This window comes from Rhinolophus sinicus, linkage group LG01, assembly GCF_036562045.2.
Source record: "Rhinolophus sinicus isolate RSC01 linkage group LG01, ASM3656204v1, whole genome shotgun sequence".
Classification (NCBI taxonomy): Eukaryota; Metazoa; Chordata; class Mammalia; order Chiroptera; family Rhinolophidae; genus Rhinolophus; species Rhinolophus sinicus.
In genome coordinates this window covers 78,794,422-78,812,739 of record NC_133751.1, presented here as the reverse complement: position 1 = coordinate 78,812,739, position 18,318 = coordinate 78,794,422, and the positions used below count along the sequence as shown (strand labels likewise).

Genomic DNA, 18,318 nt, shown 5'->3' with positions numbered 1-18,318 from the left:
AAAGCACCAACAAAGAAACAACATAACATGCAAATAGTTTTTTAAAAATCTAGAAACTTAGATGTGCAAAGGAACATAAGATCAGCTATTATTGTAGGTCAGCCAAGATAAGAAATAGATCCCAATTTGTTTTAAACTCAGCTTAAACACAGAACACTGGTCAATGAAGCACAAGATAATGTGACAAGGTCAAATGCACCATACAAGTAAACGTTTTGAACTAAGCTCATGCCTGCTCTCTTAAAAACAACTGGACACTTGTTTTTAAGAGGCGTCATTACTCCTAGATGAAGGAAGTGATTGAATGGCAATGGATGATAATAGTGGCTGTCTCATAAAGAAAAAAAACAAAGCCATGCTAAGGGAATGGAGACTGAATGGACTATACAATAAGCAGCAAAAGGACTCGGCGAATGGCACAGTCATTACCTAATGTCGTCCCAGAAGTCTCTGTTGTAAAAGTAACAGGTTCAACATCTGTAACAGGTTCAAGGTCTGTAACAGGAACCAAAGTAATAAAATAAAAGTGCTTTTTTTTTTTTTTTTTTAAAGTATCATGAGCTATAACATTCAATTCAAAATGAACCTTGCCAGTGTACTATGGCTTCAGGAATAATTTTTCTTTTTTTTTTTAAATTTCTGTATGAAGGGAGTTCTGGACTGAGTTGTGCCTCCCTAAAACTCATGTTGAAGCCCTAACTTCCAATGTTAAGATGGGAAGAGTCAATTAAGATTAAATGAGGTGTTCAGGGTGGGGCCCTAACCCACCCTTATAAGAAGAGGGAGGAGAGGAGGGACGCTTGTGCAGAGAAATGCTATGTGAGGACACAGCAAGACGGCAGCCATCTGCACGCCAAGGAGAAAGGCCTCAGGAGCGATTAAACCTGCTGGCACCTTGGTCTTAGGCTGCCAGCCTGCAGAGTTGTAAGAAAGAGACTACTGTTGTTTAAGCCACCCAGTTTGTGCTAGATTATCATGGCTGCTCTAGTAAACCAATACAAAGGGAATTCAATTGTTTTCTCCAGATTTGGCCAAACTGTAGTTAGGGACTTCTTCATCTCATAACACAGTCATTACTTTTGGTCTCTGTTTAGCTCCTGTCAACTATCAGTAGATGGAAAACTTTATCCAGTATGGAAGGAAGAGATTCCTGATGCCCATGAGAACAATATCAGCCTCCTTAACTTCCCATGGTGATATCCAAATGCAGAATCACCAATACAAATGTTTTGACTGACACTTAGAAGAAGCAGGGTCTCTGCCTCCTCTGGTTACCTTTACACATATCTATTTTTCATCTTTGTTCACTCTTACCGCTTCACCTGTGTAAATTCTCATGTGATGTCAAGACTCAGACTTCGCCCCTGCTCTACTAAAGGCCAAATATATATTTTTTACTTCTTTAAGACCTTATATAATGAGTCTAACACTTAATATTTATGTACCCAAGAGAAATCCTGAATTTGCAAAATTCTCATTCTCTAGACTTTTCATGCAGGAAAAGTTTTTGTGCTCAACTAGTCGGCAGACTGAAAAGTAAACTTGTCTCCTACTACTCAGAGTCAGAGCAAAGAATATGTCTCTTCCAAACATGAACTCCTTGCCAACCCTGAAGGGAGAAGGACTCTTCATGATTCCCTCACTAGGGGATATGTCGGTTGACATTCTCAACTAGTGACAGGTTCCCAGGCTCCTTAAATCAAGGATTCTGCTTTTATCTGGTGTAGTATCAACTGCATCTGCTCATGGAATGGGTTTAAGTTTGTTTTGTGAATGATATGTCCATTGGGATGTTTTTGGAGGTTGAAAAAGATAACTTTTAGTTACTTCGAAGTTTATGGCTCTGAAAATTATAGGGTTAAAAAATATCTTCTTTAAGTTTTCCAAAGCTTGATAGATTTTCTTGAGTTTCAGGAAATGTATCTTTCTAGTGTGAAAAATTAGCCCCTACTATGCTACTGTATCTTTTGTTTTTGAATATATTTGAGGGGGACACAATTGACATAAAAATGGAGTGATGAATTCAGAGAGTCAAGATTGGCATTTTTATCACATTATCCTAAAGTTCCCTGACTGCATTAAAAAGGTTAAGAGTCATTTCTAAATAAAAGTGGTGAGTAAAGGGAAGTCAAATTAATCCTAAGAATTGGGCTTGTTATTTAAACTTATTGGCCTGATTCACATTATCTGTTAGACAATACACTAAAATCATATTACCCAAATGTTAACAAAACAACAACAACAACAAAATAGGCAGATTAATAAAAGGTGGATGTACAAAGAATGTATAAAGACCTCCCCCCCCCACCACCGATTAGAGCCTGGTTAGCATAGATCAAGAGCAAGCACTTGCATAGATATATGAAATTTACCTAGAGAGAGAACTCTGGTTAATCCAAAAAGATGAGGTGGCATGAAAAAATTTTAATATAAGTTATAGCACAGCAAGCTATCCCAAACTAGATTTAGGCATGGCTCTCTTAGGAACAAGAGGTAACTTGTTGCATGCATGTTCAACTCATAAGGTGAAGAATGTAACTGAATGGTGACAGAGTGGAATGGGTTTGACGGTGAGCAAAAACAGCACTTGCTGAAGGTCAGAAAGGGACTTTACCAAATTTGGTCCCCGGAGCCTCTTTTATAGGAGTAACTGGTTGAAGGACTATAGCAGGAACTGACCAAATATAACAATAAAAAAAAAAAAAAAGAAAAGATGAGATGTTAAATACTTATATAATCTCAGAACATTCTTCAGAAAAGGTTGTACAAAAGTAATAATGTGCCCAGAGTATAAAACAAACACTACTAAACCTCTGAGCTGAGGGATATGGTATCTTTGCACTCGGGTACCAATTTATCACTTGGTAGAGGCTATCTTTGTACTCAGATAACTATCCCTGTGAATTTCCCCTGAAGTTTCTCATCCTTTGGTGATCCTAGTCTAAGTAATGTACCAAAGTAGACCATACACATCTTGCTGAAAACTCACCACTGGGATACTTAAGAGAGCAAAATAAGTAAGATTCAGTCTGATTCAATCTGAGGTACGGCAGGGTATCACTCTGTCCAGTGCTCAGGGGACGCCTGACCATATATGGATACTGATGATTCTTACATGAAATCCAAGTCCCTAAGTTCGACATTCAAAAATCCCTTTGAACTGGTGAACTATGGGCCCAATTAGCTGCAGCAACCTCAGTGAAATACTCTGGTCGACACTTAGAAGACTGGCCACATCCATTGGTCACAGAAGCCTCTGCCTTGTCTGACTGGCCTCCACACATGTCCTTCCTTTCTGTACTTCTCTACCTCTTTTCCTCCATAAACTATGGCCCGTAGGCCAAATCATGTCCACGGCTTGTTTGCAAACAGCCCATGAAAGCAAAGAATGATCTTTCTTTTCTGTTTTAAGTGGATGTAAAAAAAAAAAAAAAGGATAAAAAGAGAGAAATATGCAACAGAAACTATATGGCCCACAAAGTCCCTAAGTATTTACTACATAGAAAATGTTTGCCCACTCCAGCCCTAGATCCTTACTATGACTTACACAACTTTTATAGTTTCCAAGAAATAATTTCCTATTTGCCCAAATATATGTTTGTTCTGCAGTTGTTCCAGTCCACCATACACAGTCAATATTTAAAGGATCAGTAGAATCAAATAAGAAGTCAATTAAACTGATATTTAGGGAGAAGATTCCAATTTACAAAGTATAAGGAATTTGGCTGCCACCTAAGATATCTCCAACCATGTTTTCATGCCTACTCTGGAGTGGAAGCAGCCGCTGACACTGACTTGTCCCCTCACTTCCTGTGGACCCCACTGGGTTGGGCTGCCAGGATTCCTTATCCAGGCTCTACACATTTACCCAGTTCAGTCTGAGGTGCTTCAGGACTTGGTGTGGTTTTAGGTTTGGGACGTGGACGACGAGTTCGTTCAGGCACTTTGGGAGCTAAAGGAAGAAAACCTCTGGTTAATAGAGTGTTTTTAGTTTCAGAAGCTGTGGAGAGGATTATACTTGTTATACTTGGCTCTCTTAAAAAATGAATGAGTTGTTTTAATATTCTTCAATAACATATTAAGAAGTAATTGAATTGAATGACAACAGAGGATGACACAGAAGACCTGTGAAGCGGAGAAGCTGTGGTTATGACGGTGATGAAATGGGTTTGAAATGGGCAGAAAAAGCAGATGCTGACGAACATAATGTGTCATTACCTAGTGTCTTCCCTGGAGCGTCGGTTCTAAGAATAACTGGTTCAAAGACTGTGGCAGGAACTGATCAAAAGTAATAAAAGAAACCAAAGAGATTTTTGTGAATGCATGAAATGTCAGAAAATTCATCCTGTCAGTAAAAATAAGGTTTCTAATGCTTCTAAGGAAGAGGGTAAAAGGGGAGGGAAAAGATGGATTACACAAAGGCTTTAACACCAAAAGGCAGAAATTATGGGGGTGGGAGATGGAGGGGAATAGGGAGTAGGGCGACACCCTAGGGTCTACCTACCACACATACAACAGATAGCCAAAGGAAGCTGAGACTACACTCACTAAGAGACTAAGTCCTTAGAGAAAACAGGGGCAGTTAATACAGTAAGGTGAGGAACAACCTCTCAGTTTGTGGTATCATATCAGACTAGGCATCTTCAGTTCTAAGAGAAGAGAAAGGATGTGCTGGTGCAGAAAAGAATCACTGGAGCCCACTGGTTCCAATTTAAGCTCCTGAGTAGACATCCCAGACTCCCTTTTAATTCATCCTATGAGCCCAGTTAACAAGAGAGCATCAACAAGTCATCCTCTGTCTGGGATGCCGCCTTCAACACATTCCCTGTTTGTCAGCCTTTGGTTCCCTCATCTCTCCCCTCGTCCAAATTCTGTATTGCTTTCTTTTGAATTATCCTGGATGTTTTCCTGCTCCAAATATTTACCATACTCCTGGCATATATCATTTGTACCATTTGAGAACTTACTTTATATTCGTATAAACATGCTTCTGTATGCTATTTTCTATTTGTTTATGCAGAGACAGTTTACAACTATAGTACAATCCAATTGGGAAATAACACATACTTCCTACTTCTGATGTATCTCACAGCTGCTAATGTGGTTATGGAGATTCAGAAGGGATTAATAAAAGTAGCCGATTTAAATTGATTCTGTAGGCTCAATACTGAGCAAGCTTTATCTTTAAGACATGAATGGAATCAAATAATAAGTAAATGAAATGATCATTGATGAAGAAGATTCCCACACAAACAGCATGAGATACTCAGACATCTCATGTTCTCCTAACTAGTACCATGTTTCCCTGAAAATAAAACCTAGCTGGACAATCAGCTCTAATGCATCTTTTGGCATTAGATAAAAATTAATATAAGACTGGGTCTTATTTTACTGTAAGTAAAATATACTTATTTTACTTATTTTCTTATAGTAAAATAAGACCCGGTCTTTAATATAATATAATATAATATAATATAATATAATATAATATAATATAATGTAATGTAATGTAATGTAATGTAATGTAATGTAATGTAAATATAATATAATGCCGGTTCTTATATTAATTTTTGCTCCAAAAGATGCATTAGAGCTAATTGTCCAGCTAGGTCTTATTTTCAGGGCAACAGGGTAGCTTTTACTCTTAAGCGATATACAGGGCATGTATAATACCATTTATTGCATAAAATTTAAGGTCTCAACTGGGGTAGACTGCTTGGATTTCTTAAGCCAGAAACTGCGTATTTACCCAGTGTGGTCTGAGGTACTTCCGGATGGAGTGTGGTTTTAGATTTGGGATGTAGACGACGGGGTCTCTTTGTTGTTGGAGCTGAAGGAAGAAAATTTAGTATTACTATAGTGTTGATGTCTCCATAAACTGAATAGGATGATATAACATGGCTCTACGTTTCTAACACTTGTCAGAGTTTCTTTGAATGGTGAGAACTTTGTTACTTTTGTTTGATATTTTCTCCTTTAGTATATTAATAGGTTTTCTTTTATAATTAAGAGTTCTCTAGAGATTAAAATTATGTTGAAGAAATGAAGATGAGAAACCTATGGCTTTCTTGAAAGTGTCCCTAATCCAAAACTGGCTACAAATCACTGCTAAACAATGATGATGTGAGGGAAGTTCAAACCACCCTATAATATTCACTTACAATTTAAAATGACTAGGCTTGAGCAAATAATTTCCACTTGGTTATTTCCTAAAATATAGTATACAAAATTCGCTGAAACATCAATAAAGTAAAAAAAGTTATGTAGAACTTGAAATATAGAACGTGAGATGCTTAATGAAACTTCATGGTCTCATAATTGATACGGTATTGGTGGTCTAAGTAAGGGATACATAATCAAATTTGGACCTCAGCTCTAACAAACAGTACTGTTTAAACAGGGACTCAGCTCAAGGTGATGCAATTTCAAGCTGGGATATGGAACAGATTCTTGAATTAAGTCCAGATATATTTGTATTAGAAAGAAAGCCTTTTATATTTTAAGATGAATACTGTAATAGGATAACAAATTATGACATCATCATCTACATAGCACCATAGATAAGTTGACAATGAATAAAAAAAAGCACTTTCTGAAGGACATAAAGAATCATTACCTAAAGATGTCCCAGGAGTAATAGGTTCAACGTCTGTAGCAAGAAATGATCAAAAGTAATTAAAATGAGAAATGTTAAACACATTTGAAAAGTCACCACACTATCCTGAAAATGAACTTTACCAGTATAGCACTGATTCTACAGCCAAAAAGCAAAATTTTTAAAGTTCTGAGGTGATAGTACAAAGACATTTGTTCTCATGAAATGGTTATATCCTTAGTATTTCCACATGGCTAGCAGTAAGTTTTGCTTGTTTTGGTATTATCTGATAATACAATAGAAAATCTTGCTTAGAACAATCTTTAAGCATCTGTCTAACAACATTATGGCTAACAATTATGAGAAAAGAATGTGAAAGAAACTATATATGAGAAAAATATAGTTTATGATGCTATATATTGGAAAACAAAGCCCTAGGTTACAATAGATGTAATAGTTGAAATACTTAAGAAGATACCGTCATGAATAACCAAAATTGACAATGCTCTTTTTTGTTGAGAGTCCACTTTGGAAAAAGACCAAGAGCTCCGTCCTAACAAAGGCGTATAAAAGAGCAAGATACAGAGGGTTCTTTAATCTGAGAAACTCGTCAGTGTATTTTTTGTTGTTGTTGTTATCAGGACAAAGAAGGCCTGATGCTGGGAGGATAGGAAGCTATGCTCTAGTCAATTTGCTCAAACCCAATCACTTAGGTCGGGCATTGAAAGTCATCTTCATGGACCCATCTAATAGTAACACAGCTGACTGAAAATTTGAACTCCAGCTAAATGAACACTGCTTTTCTCCTTTCTTACAATCAGGTTGCACTTCTAATCCTTATCCTTCTGCCATCGCCCATACATATGGCACCTTCCTGCCTGTTTATGCAATTCCTGCCCATCTCTCCAACAAATCTACAAACACTACAAATTTCAAAGTTCATATTACACTTATCAGCCCATTGATCTTTTATTTCTCTAAGAATTAACTGTGTGTCTAACAGTAGGCAAAACTCAACAAATATGTTGCTTTGGCCCATATTTCTTTATACCTATTTATGAATAGTTTCACACAGGAACAGCTTCCTTCTTCAATCAGGCTAAGTCATTTGTTATTTCTAAACTATTCCTCACAGATACTAATGTGGCACTTAATAAAATGTGTGACTAAAGTGATCTAAGTATGCTAGTTAGATATTCAACTAGATAAGGTTCTGCTGAGCCAGAATCAAAGAGAAAAATGTAATTCAATAGTCAGAGAAGGAAATAAAAACACAGGTACCAAGAAGATACTAAACTGCATGAGGAAGTCACAGGTATTGATTAGAGCACTTGTGACTTGTGTCTTCACCCTCAAGTGTCACAGGGGTTATTAGGTGGCAAGTTAAATTGCCACCCCAGTATCACATCCGACAGGGTTCCACAGGCACCCCATATTTACCTAGTTCGGTCTGAGGTGCCTCGGGGCTTGGCGTGGGTTTATGTTTGGGATGTTTTGGACGTTTGGGACGTGGACGACGTGTTCTTGGTCGCTGTGATGTTTTTGAAGCTGAAGAAAGGAAACTGGTTAATGCCATCTTATGACTCCAGAAACTAAACAAAAAGATTACATATGGCTCTAGGTTTTCTAAAATTTTGCTAGATTTTCTTGAGTCTTGAGAAATTTATCTCTTCCATTTGAACTTTTGTCATCTATACGCAAAAAATATTTTTTGGGGGTATAATAACAGTTCGAGAAAGACTATATAACATTATTTGAATAATCTGAAAAACATTATTATTAATATTGCTGGTGTCAGAGTTTCAAAGATGATTCTGACCCAAAGGAAGTCAGAAGCACAGCATGTCCATGTCACATTACAGATGGACCCAAGCTCACCTGCTTTGGGGAGATTGTACTTAGAAATTACTTCACTTAGGCATACATCCCACTAAACATTATTAGGATAAGCACAGTTCATTTCTTAAAATCCTTGGTAGACAATAAAAATACCCTGCATATCTCAAAACGACTTTCTATTGATGCCCAGAGAATTATAAATGATGGTTATGGGGCAGATGCTCCTAATTGTATTTGAAATTCCGTTTTACCCCGCAGCACGGAGCAGAACCACAGGCTCTGTAAAGCATCAATAAAGCTGGATAGTATGGGAGCCAGATGCTCTACACTAGCTGCAAGTAGGCTTATATTATAACCAACTAAATTGTTTTAGACATCTTCAATACATTCAAAGTGAAGAATTTAGTTAAGTGACGAGAGGATGATGAGAAAATCTTAGGAAAGAGAAAAGCCTTTGACCAAGATAGTAATGGAGTAGACTGGACAATGAGCAGAAAACGCACTTGTTTAAAGACATAAAAGGTCGTTACCTAATGTCGCCTGGGGAGCCTCAGTTCTTAGAATTACAGGTTCAATATCTGTGGCAGGAACTGACCAAAAGCAATACAACAAGCAGAAACATAGGAAAAGAAAAAACTATCATGAAAATGTTACAAAAGCACTTTCGAACTCTAGAAAAATAGTATTTATTCTGTAATAACTGCACTCTAGTATCCATTTATCTCACAAAATAGCCATACCCTTTGCACTCCATATCCCTATGAGGCCAATGAAAAGCTTTTTTTTTCTGTGTTGAATTATCTGATTTCAACTATATTGGAAGCTTGGCTCCAAAAAATTTTCTTAGCTGCCTGATATGTATTTTAAATTACTCTGGGGCAGCCAGATGGCTCAGTTGGTTAGAGCGCGAGCTCTGAACAATAGGGTTGCCGGTTTGATTCTCACATCGGCCAGGGAGTTGCGCCCTCCACAACTAGATTGAAGACAACGAGCTGCAGCTGAACTGCCAAAGGGGCGGCCAGATGGCTCAGTTGGTTAGAGCGCAGGCTCCCAACAACAAGGTTGCCGGTTCAATTCCCAGCATGGGATAGTGGGCTGTGCCCCCTGCAACTGAGACTGAAAACGGCAACTGGATTTGGAGCTGAGCTGCACCCTCCACAACTAGATTGAAAAGCAATGACTTGGAGCTGATGGGCCCTGGAAAAAACACTGTTCCCCAATAAAAAATAAATAAATAAATAAATTAGTCTGAAAAATTATTATGAAGCTTTGTTAGTACTTGAAAGGCTTTTTCCATCATTATTATTTGTTTTGAGGAATGCTGGTGGTGAGATGAGAGGAGCAAACTGAGAGAAACATTAATCAAAAAGGAAGACATCCATCATTGCCTATGTTATGGAAGGAGCTTCAGTCTCAAATATAATGGGCTCAAAGACAGCACCATAAAAAATAAACAGATATAAATAATAAAAACAAGAAGTCTAAACTTTTAGGAGCTCACTGATGCTTAATTCACAGGATACAGAACCTGGTTTATTCTGAATTGGTATAAATTTCCTTCTTGATAGGCTTATTTATCATCAAAGGTGCTCTCTTTGTAAATTAGAACTTTAGAGTAACTGGAATCTTAGGAGAAAATTTCAGTTGCAAAATAGTTAAATTTTCAGAACTGTTATGTAAAGATCGTCTTATTTGGTAGGAAATCACTCAATAAATAGTTAGTTTGAAATGCCAATGAGGTATTTTAGAGGGTGTCAATCTCTGATTGTGTGCTTATAAAGAACAATGTTAGCCTCCTGAGTGCTGCCTAGTGGTGGCAGTTAAAATCATTTTCAAAAATGTTCCAGATAGAGAAAAACCAGGCTTCTACTCATTACAAACCCTAATTCAGAAAACAAAGCCTAAAAAATCTTTAAGAAAATGAAATCTGTCAGACTAACAGATGTAAAATGTACTAATTTTCCACACCTTGATTTGTTCATTCAACACTTAAAACATCAGTGTGACTACTTTGAGAAGACAATGAACAAAATCATGGTAATTGGATTTCTGTGCTTTATATGATATAACAAATTATAACAACAATTTCGAAGAAAAATCTTCTTAAACTAAAGCACTGGAAATTATGTTTACGGGATTTAGTTGGTGGCATATGTGGTTTTACTGAGGTTTAGGAAGTAATTGTTTTGGTGGTTTTGAATCTGAAGAAAAATAGGTGCTATAATTAGTGTCACAGCAGAGCTGTGAATGTCAAGCTTAATGTTACTTACACATGGTTTCCTAGTCATAGACCAAGGGACTTAAAGTAGCGAGTACCAGGCTGGATTTGAGGTTCATTTAGTCTATGTGTGGTTTTAAGTCTTTTGGGTGGTTTTGATGCTAAAGAAAAAGGTATGAAAATTAGCATAATGGTCATGGCTGTAACTGTCAGAATTAAGGATACTTATCATAATAAAGCTGTTATATAAATTCAGTGAATATACTCATACAACAAAATTAACTCCTGGGGTATGGAAAGAGTGGAAAATATGTCCATTTCTACTTATTTTTCCAAAAGGAAAAATCTTCAGGAAATGCTCAAAATGTGTCTTTGAGCAAAACGAATGAGAACTATAATAAAGCTACATGAGTAATTTTAAAAGTGACAAGTACAATAGTTCTAGTTCTTAACTGATAATTTTTTTCAGTATAAAAATAGTAAGGCAGAAATTTGAAACTTGCTTAGTAGGAGACCTGAAAAATAATCCATAACACTTGAAATTATCATGTTACGTGGCTACTGGTTTCTGGAATTTTCTAAAGTAAAGCAGTGATCGATTTATTGTGAATGCTGAGAGCTTATAATGAAATAATTATAATCAAACAGCATTAGTACTAAAACTAGTAAAACCAGCTTATGACTTTTACTGTTCTCAAATTCAAAGACCATCCTATTTGTTTTTATATTGGATCCTCAAGCTAAAGAACAGTATTTGCACTTCTAAGTATCAAGATACACTCAAAAATATTCTTCAAAGAAACAGTAAAGCTGAAGAAGCCATTATTTCATGCAGTTTTTTTAAAAGGAAGAAAGTCGTACAAGTGAATGAGTAAAGCGATGAAATGATAATCATGGCACTGGAATAAAATTTTGCCATTTGTCAAGTCTGGGATGATCACAGAAGTCCCTGTCTGCAAAAGAGTAGATGGTTTTCTCAACATGAAGACACATGTGATGGAAAAGACAGAGGGTTTGTGGAGAACCAGGAAGTGTGTCCAAGACCACAGACCTTCCTTAAATAAGCACAGATTCTTCTAGAAGTCTCTTATCTTTAGGCTCTTCAGACCCAGATAGGAAATGAGAATGGAAGCATGGAATGAAACTGTGGTGGTATGGTAGAAGTGTAATCATGCCTGGGTGGAGCAAAAGTCACAACGTGAAAGCATTTGGAGGAGAGTAGAATTACCGATTGTGGGTACCAAAAGCTCCGGCTGGACTGTAGCAGGTTCCAGAGCTATAGAAGCAAAAAACCAAAAAAAACTATTATCAAGAAGCAGCATCTTGAGAAAGAAAATATTACTCCTCAATCTTTCCTTTAACTGAGTTTTGTAAATGTGATTTTCCCTTTTATTTTTCCCATTTACCCTTCTTCTCCCTGTTGCTCTCCTACAACTCATCTGCTATGAATATGCATCCTACGTAAGACTTTTTGGGGTGCCCTACTTTAATAACCCAGTTAGTGGGTCAGCTCACTGCTGTGTATACCTGCAAATAAAATTATAAATATATATTCATATAACATGAATATAGAAAGTATAGAGGCTTAAATATTTAAATATAAAAATCAACTATATTGATTCCTAAAGTCCAGTTATTTAGGTAGTAGGTAGCTACTATATCAGAAGCTATCACATTCCACTTTCTATGTTAATTGGAACCCTGAACATCACATTTACCAGGTTTGGACTTGGGCACATCTGGACTAGGTGAGGTTTTAGGGCGGGGGCGACGACCTGGTCGTTTGGTCTTTGGTGGAGCTGAAGAAAGAAAATTAGCTAGTTAATACAGAAGTGGTAGCATGACAAACTGACAATCAATACCACATGTACCTTAGAAGCATATTTAAGCCATTTCATTTATTTTGGCCATATACCCTTCTGATTTGCAACTTTCTATCATTGTTTATCTGGTGAAGTAAGGACTTCAATATTTTTTTTTGTCAAAGATTTATAAATAATTATTTTCCAAAGATCCCCATTCTTCCATTTTGAGATGGAAAACCCAGAACTCTGTATAGCTTAGAGAAGAGAGTCTCATAAAAATTTTGAAGGTGCATGTTCAATAGGAACATGAAAACAATTACTTTTAAAAAGCCACTAGAGGTGAAAATTAAAATTTATTTGGCCTAAGATATGAAAGCAAAAGTTTTTCACTTAGTGTTTAAAAAATATGCAAATCAATGAGATGTATTAAAAGGCTTTGAATTCAGAAATTACTTCAGGGATGACAACTTTTTAAAAAACAAGACATAGTTTATAAAATTATAGGATTTAAAGTTTTTCTCTGGAAGAACAGAGAATACACACACACACACACACACACACACACAAATGGACATTAATGAATTACTCCATTAATGTAAGCCTGTTAATCAAGATACCAGCAGTCAGGTAAAGAGGAAACAAAGGTCATTCACTCAATAACTGCATTACCTAATGTTGTTGTTGAAGGTTTGGTTCCCAGTGTTCCAGGTTCTACGACTGCATGAAAAATCATCAAGAAGGAATCAAAATCAAAGGAAAAATCTATTTAAATATGAAAAGTGCTTAATTTTTAATTACTAAGTTGAACAAATATAAATGGTGAAACTTTTATCCACATAAGAAATTCCTTTTTTATTTAAGTAGATTCCTGTGTTTTTAGGCAAAATGAACAAAAATGTAGCCAGTCAGTTAAATTTGGAAAGAGAAATGGAAAGGTATGCTTCTCATTTGGAAGATGTGAATGCAATAAAATAACTAACAGTTCAAGTTATGAAGGAAAATATTGGTAATTGGCTAAGATGTCACCAGCAGAACACATATTTTGCTCTCTTGAAGAAAAAGATGCTATAAAGATTGGGGTTAGTTTTTCTCTTTCTCTCTTTTAATGAATTTCCTAGTGACACATCAGGATATTTAGATCAGGAGAGACCATAATGTTTTTCGAGAAACTCTACAAATGCTAGAGTTATGAAAGTAAGAAAAACACCTCCAAAAGTGAAAGTACAAATATGTTCTAGGAAAGCCACGATCCTTCACTGGAAATTACCAGGTTAAAAGAAGGTCAGGACACGTTCCTCTAATATAAGGAGGGACAATAAAGAATGTGTTAAGTCAAAATCAGTACGGTTTTCCTGGCCGTCTCCGAAACTCTACATAGTCAAACACAGGCAGAATGTTTATCTTCCAGCAAAAATGGCTAAAAGAAAGATGTGAAGGGCAATTAAGAAATACATTTTTAAAAAGCCAAAGTTCAGAACAAAGTTGAAGATAAAGAGTGTGAAAGATAATTCTTTTTCACCCAGTAAAGGAAACTCCGTTACCTATTGTTGATTGTGATGGCGGCAGAGTCTGAGGTTCTGGGGCTGCAATAAAAGCAAGTGTTAGCACAGGCAATGCTGAAGAGCTCCATCTAAGACAGAAATTAAATGTTCTTTAGCATAAAAGGTGTCCTCTCTTTGGTGAACAATCAGGTTCTCATGGCTTAATGACAGAAAAGCTCCACACCCCACGTCTTCGCTACAAACCACAGTAAAAGTAAGAATTGAGATTTCTAATTTTTGTTGTAGATTTTTAGCTCTTTTCCACGCTACTCAAACTGCTCTGAGTGCCTGAGGAGACAATACTTTAAAGGGAGGTCAGGGCAGGCTCGCTGAGGATTGGAGTGTCCTTGTCCACCTGCCATTTTGTTTTCAGGCCCCACGGTCAGGTTCATCCAAAGAAGTGGGAACAGGCGATAGACCCATCAGACCTGTAACTGTGTCTGAGCTCTGGTCGTGTTGGATGATCTTCAGCCTGGCTGGATATGATATTCTTTTATGAAAAATAGGAATTGAATTTTTGATCTAAAAGAGGCCGTAAGTGTTCATATGCTGTCCTCCGTATTTACTAGCTCCTATGGCTGGTGAACACATTGGTTTGCATATGAAATTTAGTCCATTTTGGTTAGTAAATAAGATAAGTCAAACTGTAGTCTCAGATTCCATGAAGTCCTGAATAAATTAAATAACAATATTATTTAAGTACTCTGAGAGATAACACACCTTCCAATGTCATTCAAATTGGCAGAGGGAGAGTGAGAAAGCAAGAGAGCGAGGGAGAGATGTCTGAATGTCTCAGATTCCATAGGAGAAAGGGAAAATAAGTAGTAAGTATCAATACATTAAATGTAGTAAGTATCAAAGAGCATCCATATCTGAAAATAGCAAACAACAAAAATTCTTTTGAAACTTCGAAGTTTTAATTCATGTTTTAATTTCTACAAAGTTGCCTTCTAAAAGTGTAAAAAAAGTAAGTAAAATTTGCTACTCGTAGCATCTTTTAGCCTTAAAAGGATTAAAGAATGTTGCCTTTTGAGTTTTATAAAGAAATATCTGCATTTTTGAGTTCCTGACAGACTGAGACCACATAGGTATAGACCACTGTCAATTAAGCTTCCAATTCTCCTGCATATAAAAATATTAAAGTCCTTGTTTATTAAAAGCAAATACAGCTTTAACAAGACTTCCTCTATTTGACAATCTTAAGGTGTTATGGATAAAGGCATAAAACTGTTCCATAAAAACGCTGAGTGGCATGCAAATAACTACATCACTCACCTCAGCACAAAACAAAGAAAAATACAACTCACTCATGGATTTGTGGTTAGCGCTGAGAACAATTTATAATTCCATCTACCATGTCAGAGAACTGTGTAAAACAAACACCTGTAATTGGAAGTCTCTCCCTTTTTTTAGTCCATTAAAAGCTTGACGACCCAAATGTCATTATAATCTTAAAGATTAACTATGAAGGAAACAATTCCTACTGGATGAAGCGGACAAGTAGAGACATGGTAGATGGCTGGGATTTTCAAGAAAGCACTGGATTCTGCTTATAAAACAAGCCAAAACCAATGTAGGTTTTTACTTGTTAGTTTAACCACAAAGGAAAACCAAAGGAAATCAGCCTGCATGGAACGTGAAATGGAAAAAAAGGAGAGTGTCAGGAGAGGACTGGGAAAGGCAATGAATCACTCAAATCAAAAAGCTTTTGGTGGTTTATTTGCTCTCCTGAACCTTGGCTAGAAACAGAAATCTTCAGCAGAGCTATAATGGTGGCCTGCCCAAAAATAAAAATAAATAAATTTTAAAAAGCTAAAACTAGGGCAATGGTTTGCAGAGATCTAGTCATTACTCTTTGTTGCCTCAGCCCACTCAATATCAATTTGAGCTGGCATAAATTTAGGTGCAGATTCTGAAGTGGTCATATTTGCTGTTATGGGAAAAAGTGTGGATATTCTTAGGTCATTAGAAGGTAGAAATCAAAGGAACATAAACTCATTAATTTTCTACACTTAAATAATTATTTGGAAAATAACTCCAAAAAATTTTCTACACTTTAAAAGGAAATGTCAAATTAAGAAGTCTCTTTGCTCAAACACCTTAGAATAATAACACACCCTCCCACTCTTATTTGCATTAATGAATTTCCTCTCAGAAACTTTTTCAGAAACTGCTGAAATTAATAATGCAACTTACCTTGAGTAAATTGTAATTAATATTTGGAGACATTTTTTGATGTTCCAAATTTTATCTTGTAATAGAAATAATTAGATTGGAGAAATATTTATTTAAATCCAGTGACCCAAACATACAGTAATATTTCTCAATCTGCTTGGCAATAGCCCTGTATTCAAAATACAGCATAAATATAATAGTTACTACCTTAGTCCTCCAAGCATGATTTTAAAATAAAGCCATATAGTTCACTGTCAACATTGATTTTAAATTTCTAGGGCTCTTGAATTTTATTGACTATGCTTCTTTCTCTAGATGGCCTCTCTGAGTAAGAATACTTCCCTCCATTTCTCTGACATGGAGACCTCAGCCATGGTAAGTGTCAACTACATTCCCTTTGCCTAATTCTTAATTTCCATCAGTCTGATACCAACACCTGGAAATCTCACTTCCTCTTTAAAGGGAGTCATGAGAATTGTTTTTCTAAGCAGTTACATTTTTCTTCCCAACCTATTTCATTGTAAAAAATAAATCATATCTACTTAAGCAGAAAATTTCTTGCTTTAATAATCCTACTTTGTAAACATGCATCAATAAAAAATCAATTGAACATTATAGTGAGAAACATATTCTTCCCAGAGCTAAGGGTTTAGAACTTAGATGAAAAGGACAAATAGTGATAAAGGTCCTGTATACAACCTTGTAAGTCAACATTTACACTGCTGTATAGATTCTGGATAGAAAACACAAAGATTTGGTCATTCACTATATCCCGCAATCCTTAGGCAAGGAATTGTCTGTTTTTAATTATACACAGAATAACCTCTCCCTGCAAAAGAGCCTTCTTGTCTTCTGCAAAACGCCACTAATAACTCCTAAGAAGTAAACAGAAATCAGTGTTCAGAAATCATCCCCAATTCAGAAAGAAGTTATGGAGCATCAGGAAGATACAACCATCTCTAGTCTTAACAGCCTGAGAAGTGAAGGCGCTCCAAATAAGGCAGAGTTCTTCATGGATGGAAACCCTACTTCCCTTTCCAGCTGAAAGGAGATTGTTTGGTGTGACCAGAATTCTAGCCAACTTTGGTACTGGAAACTATTTCCTAGTCCTAAACGAGGGAGTCCTCAGTCATTCACATCATTCTATTTTTGTGTTTTCTCTGTGATAGTCATGAACATAATGAGCCTCCACACAGCTCAGAGCAATGCTGCGATAACATCGGAGGGGCTGGTTATAATGAGGTCATTTCATCACATTTTTGTACTTCTCATAGCAAAATGTGTCATATATCAAAATACAAATCAGAAGTTCTTGCTCCAAAGAATGGCAGAAAACAATATTTCAACCCTACTCTTGGAATAGTTTTAAAAAGTTCAGGGTAATTACCAGGTTTGATGGGTGTCTCTTCTGGGCTGAGAGAGACTTTTGGTTTCAAAGAAATAAATTGTGTTTTACTGGGAGCTGGAAAAATAAAGAAACAAAATAATCAAGAAATCAAAATTTAGGCATTTCAGTGACTAAAACCACAAAAGGAAAACCTATACTTTAAGTGAAATGAAATTACCATCTTAGAAGATTTTTGAAATTGTCCATTAAAAGAGTATTTCATAGAGCAGTGTTTAATGGAAATACAATGATAAATTTTCTTTTGGTTTGAAAAAATATTTCTAGAGTATATTTGACCTAACAGAGATAGTATTACCACGAAATAGTCATAATAACTATACAAAATCAGTAATTTTAATTCATGCTTTAAAAAAAATCAGTGTAATCATTTTGCACCCTTTCTCAGCTACATCTAAGTCTTTAAGCACCAGTAAAAAGACATGTTTTAAAATTAATATTTACTGATACGTATCACGCTATGATCTGTTGCATAAAAAAATTCTAACACCATTAAAAAAAGTTATTTTTCTAAATGAAGTCTGAAGTCAAACTTGAGGGCCTTATGCAAACAAAACTAAACTAAACTAAACTAAACTAAACTAAACTAAACTAAACTAAACTAAACTAAACTAAAATAAAATAAAATAAAATAAAATAAAATAAAAGAGAACTATGTGTACAACCCAACTTCAAATAAAATGAATAGAAAATGAGAAAGAAGCAGTGGTTTATGCTTTCCAAGGCATAGAATGATGTCC

The 18,318-nt window shown here is 36.0% G+C and overlaps 1 protein-coding gene across 39 annotated transcripts in view; it reads right to left on the bottom strand.

Moving 5' to 3' along the window:
* Window positions 1-18,318, bottom strand: part of ABI3BP (ABI family member 3 binding protein) — a 259,027-nt gene that overhangs the window by 82,811 nt on the left and 157,898 nt on the right. For 23 of the 39 annotated variants that reach the window (XM_074332649.1, XM_074332659.1, XM_074332661.1 and 20 more), the window contains 13 exons: window positions 17,561-17,635; window positions 13,999-14,040; window positions 13,127-13,174; window positions 12,371-12,451; window positions 11,881-11,928; window positions 8,965-9,024; window positions 8,036-8,143; window positions 6,617-6,649; window positions 5,750-5,830; window positions 4,219-4,278; window positions 3,869-3,952; window positions 2,616-2,674; window positions 430-508 (listed from right to left, as the gene is read on the bottom strand). In XM_074332649.1, the coding sequence (XP_074188750.1) occupies window positions 430-508; window positions 2,616-2,674; window positions 3,869-3,952; window positions 4,219-4,278; window positions 5,750-5,830; window positions 6,617-6,649; window positions 8,036-8,143; window positions 8,965-9,024; window positions 11,881-11,928; window positions 12,371-12,451; window positions 13,127-13,174; window positions 13,999-14,040; window positions 17,561-17,635 (858 nt within the window). Of the gene's footprint in view, window positions 1-429; window positions 509-2,614; window positions 2,675-3,868; window positions 3,953-4,218; window positions 4,279-5,749; window positions 5,831-6,616; window positions 6,650-8,035; window positions 8,144-8,964; window positions 9,025-11,880; window positions 11,929-12,370; window positions 12,452-13,126; window positions 13,175-13,998; window positions 14,041-17,560; window positions 17,636-18,318 lie in introns of all 39 variants that reach the window. The other 16 variants (XM_074332670.1, XM_019756510.2, XM_074332735.1 and 13 more) reach the window with 11 other exon arrangements.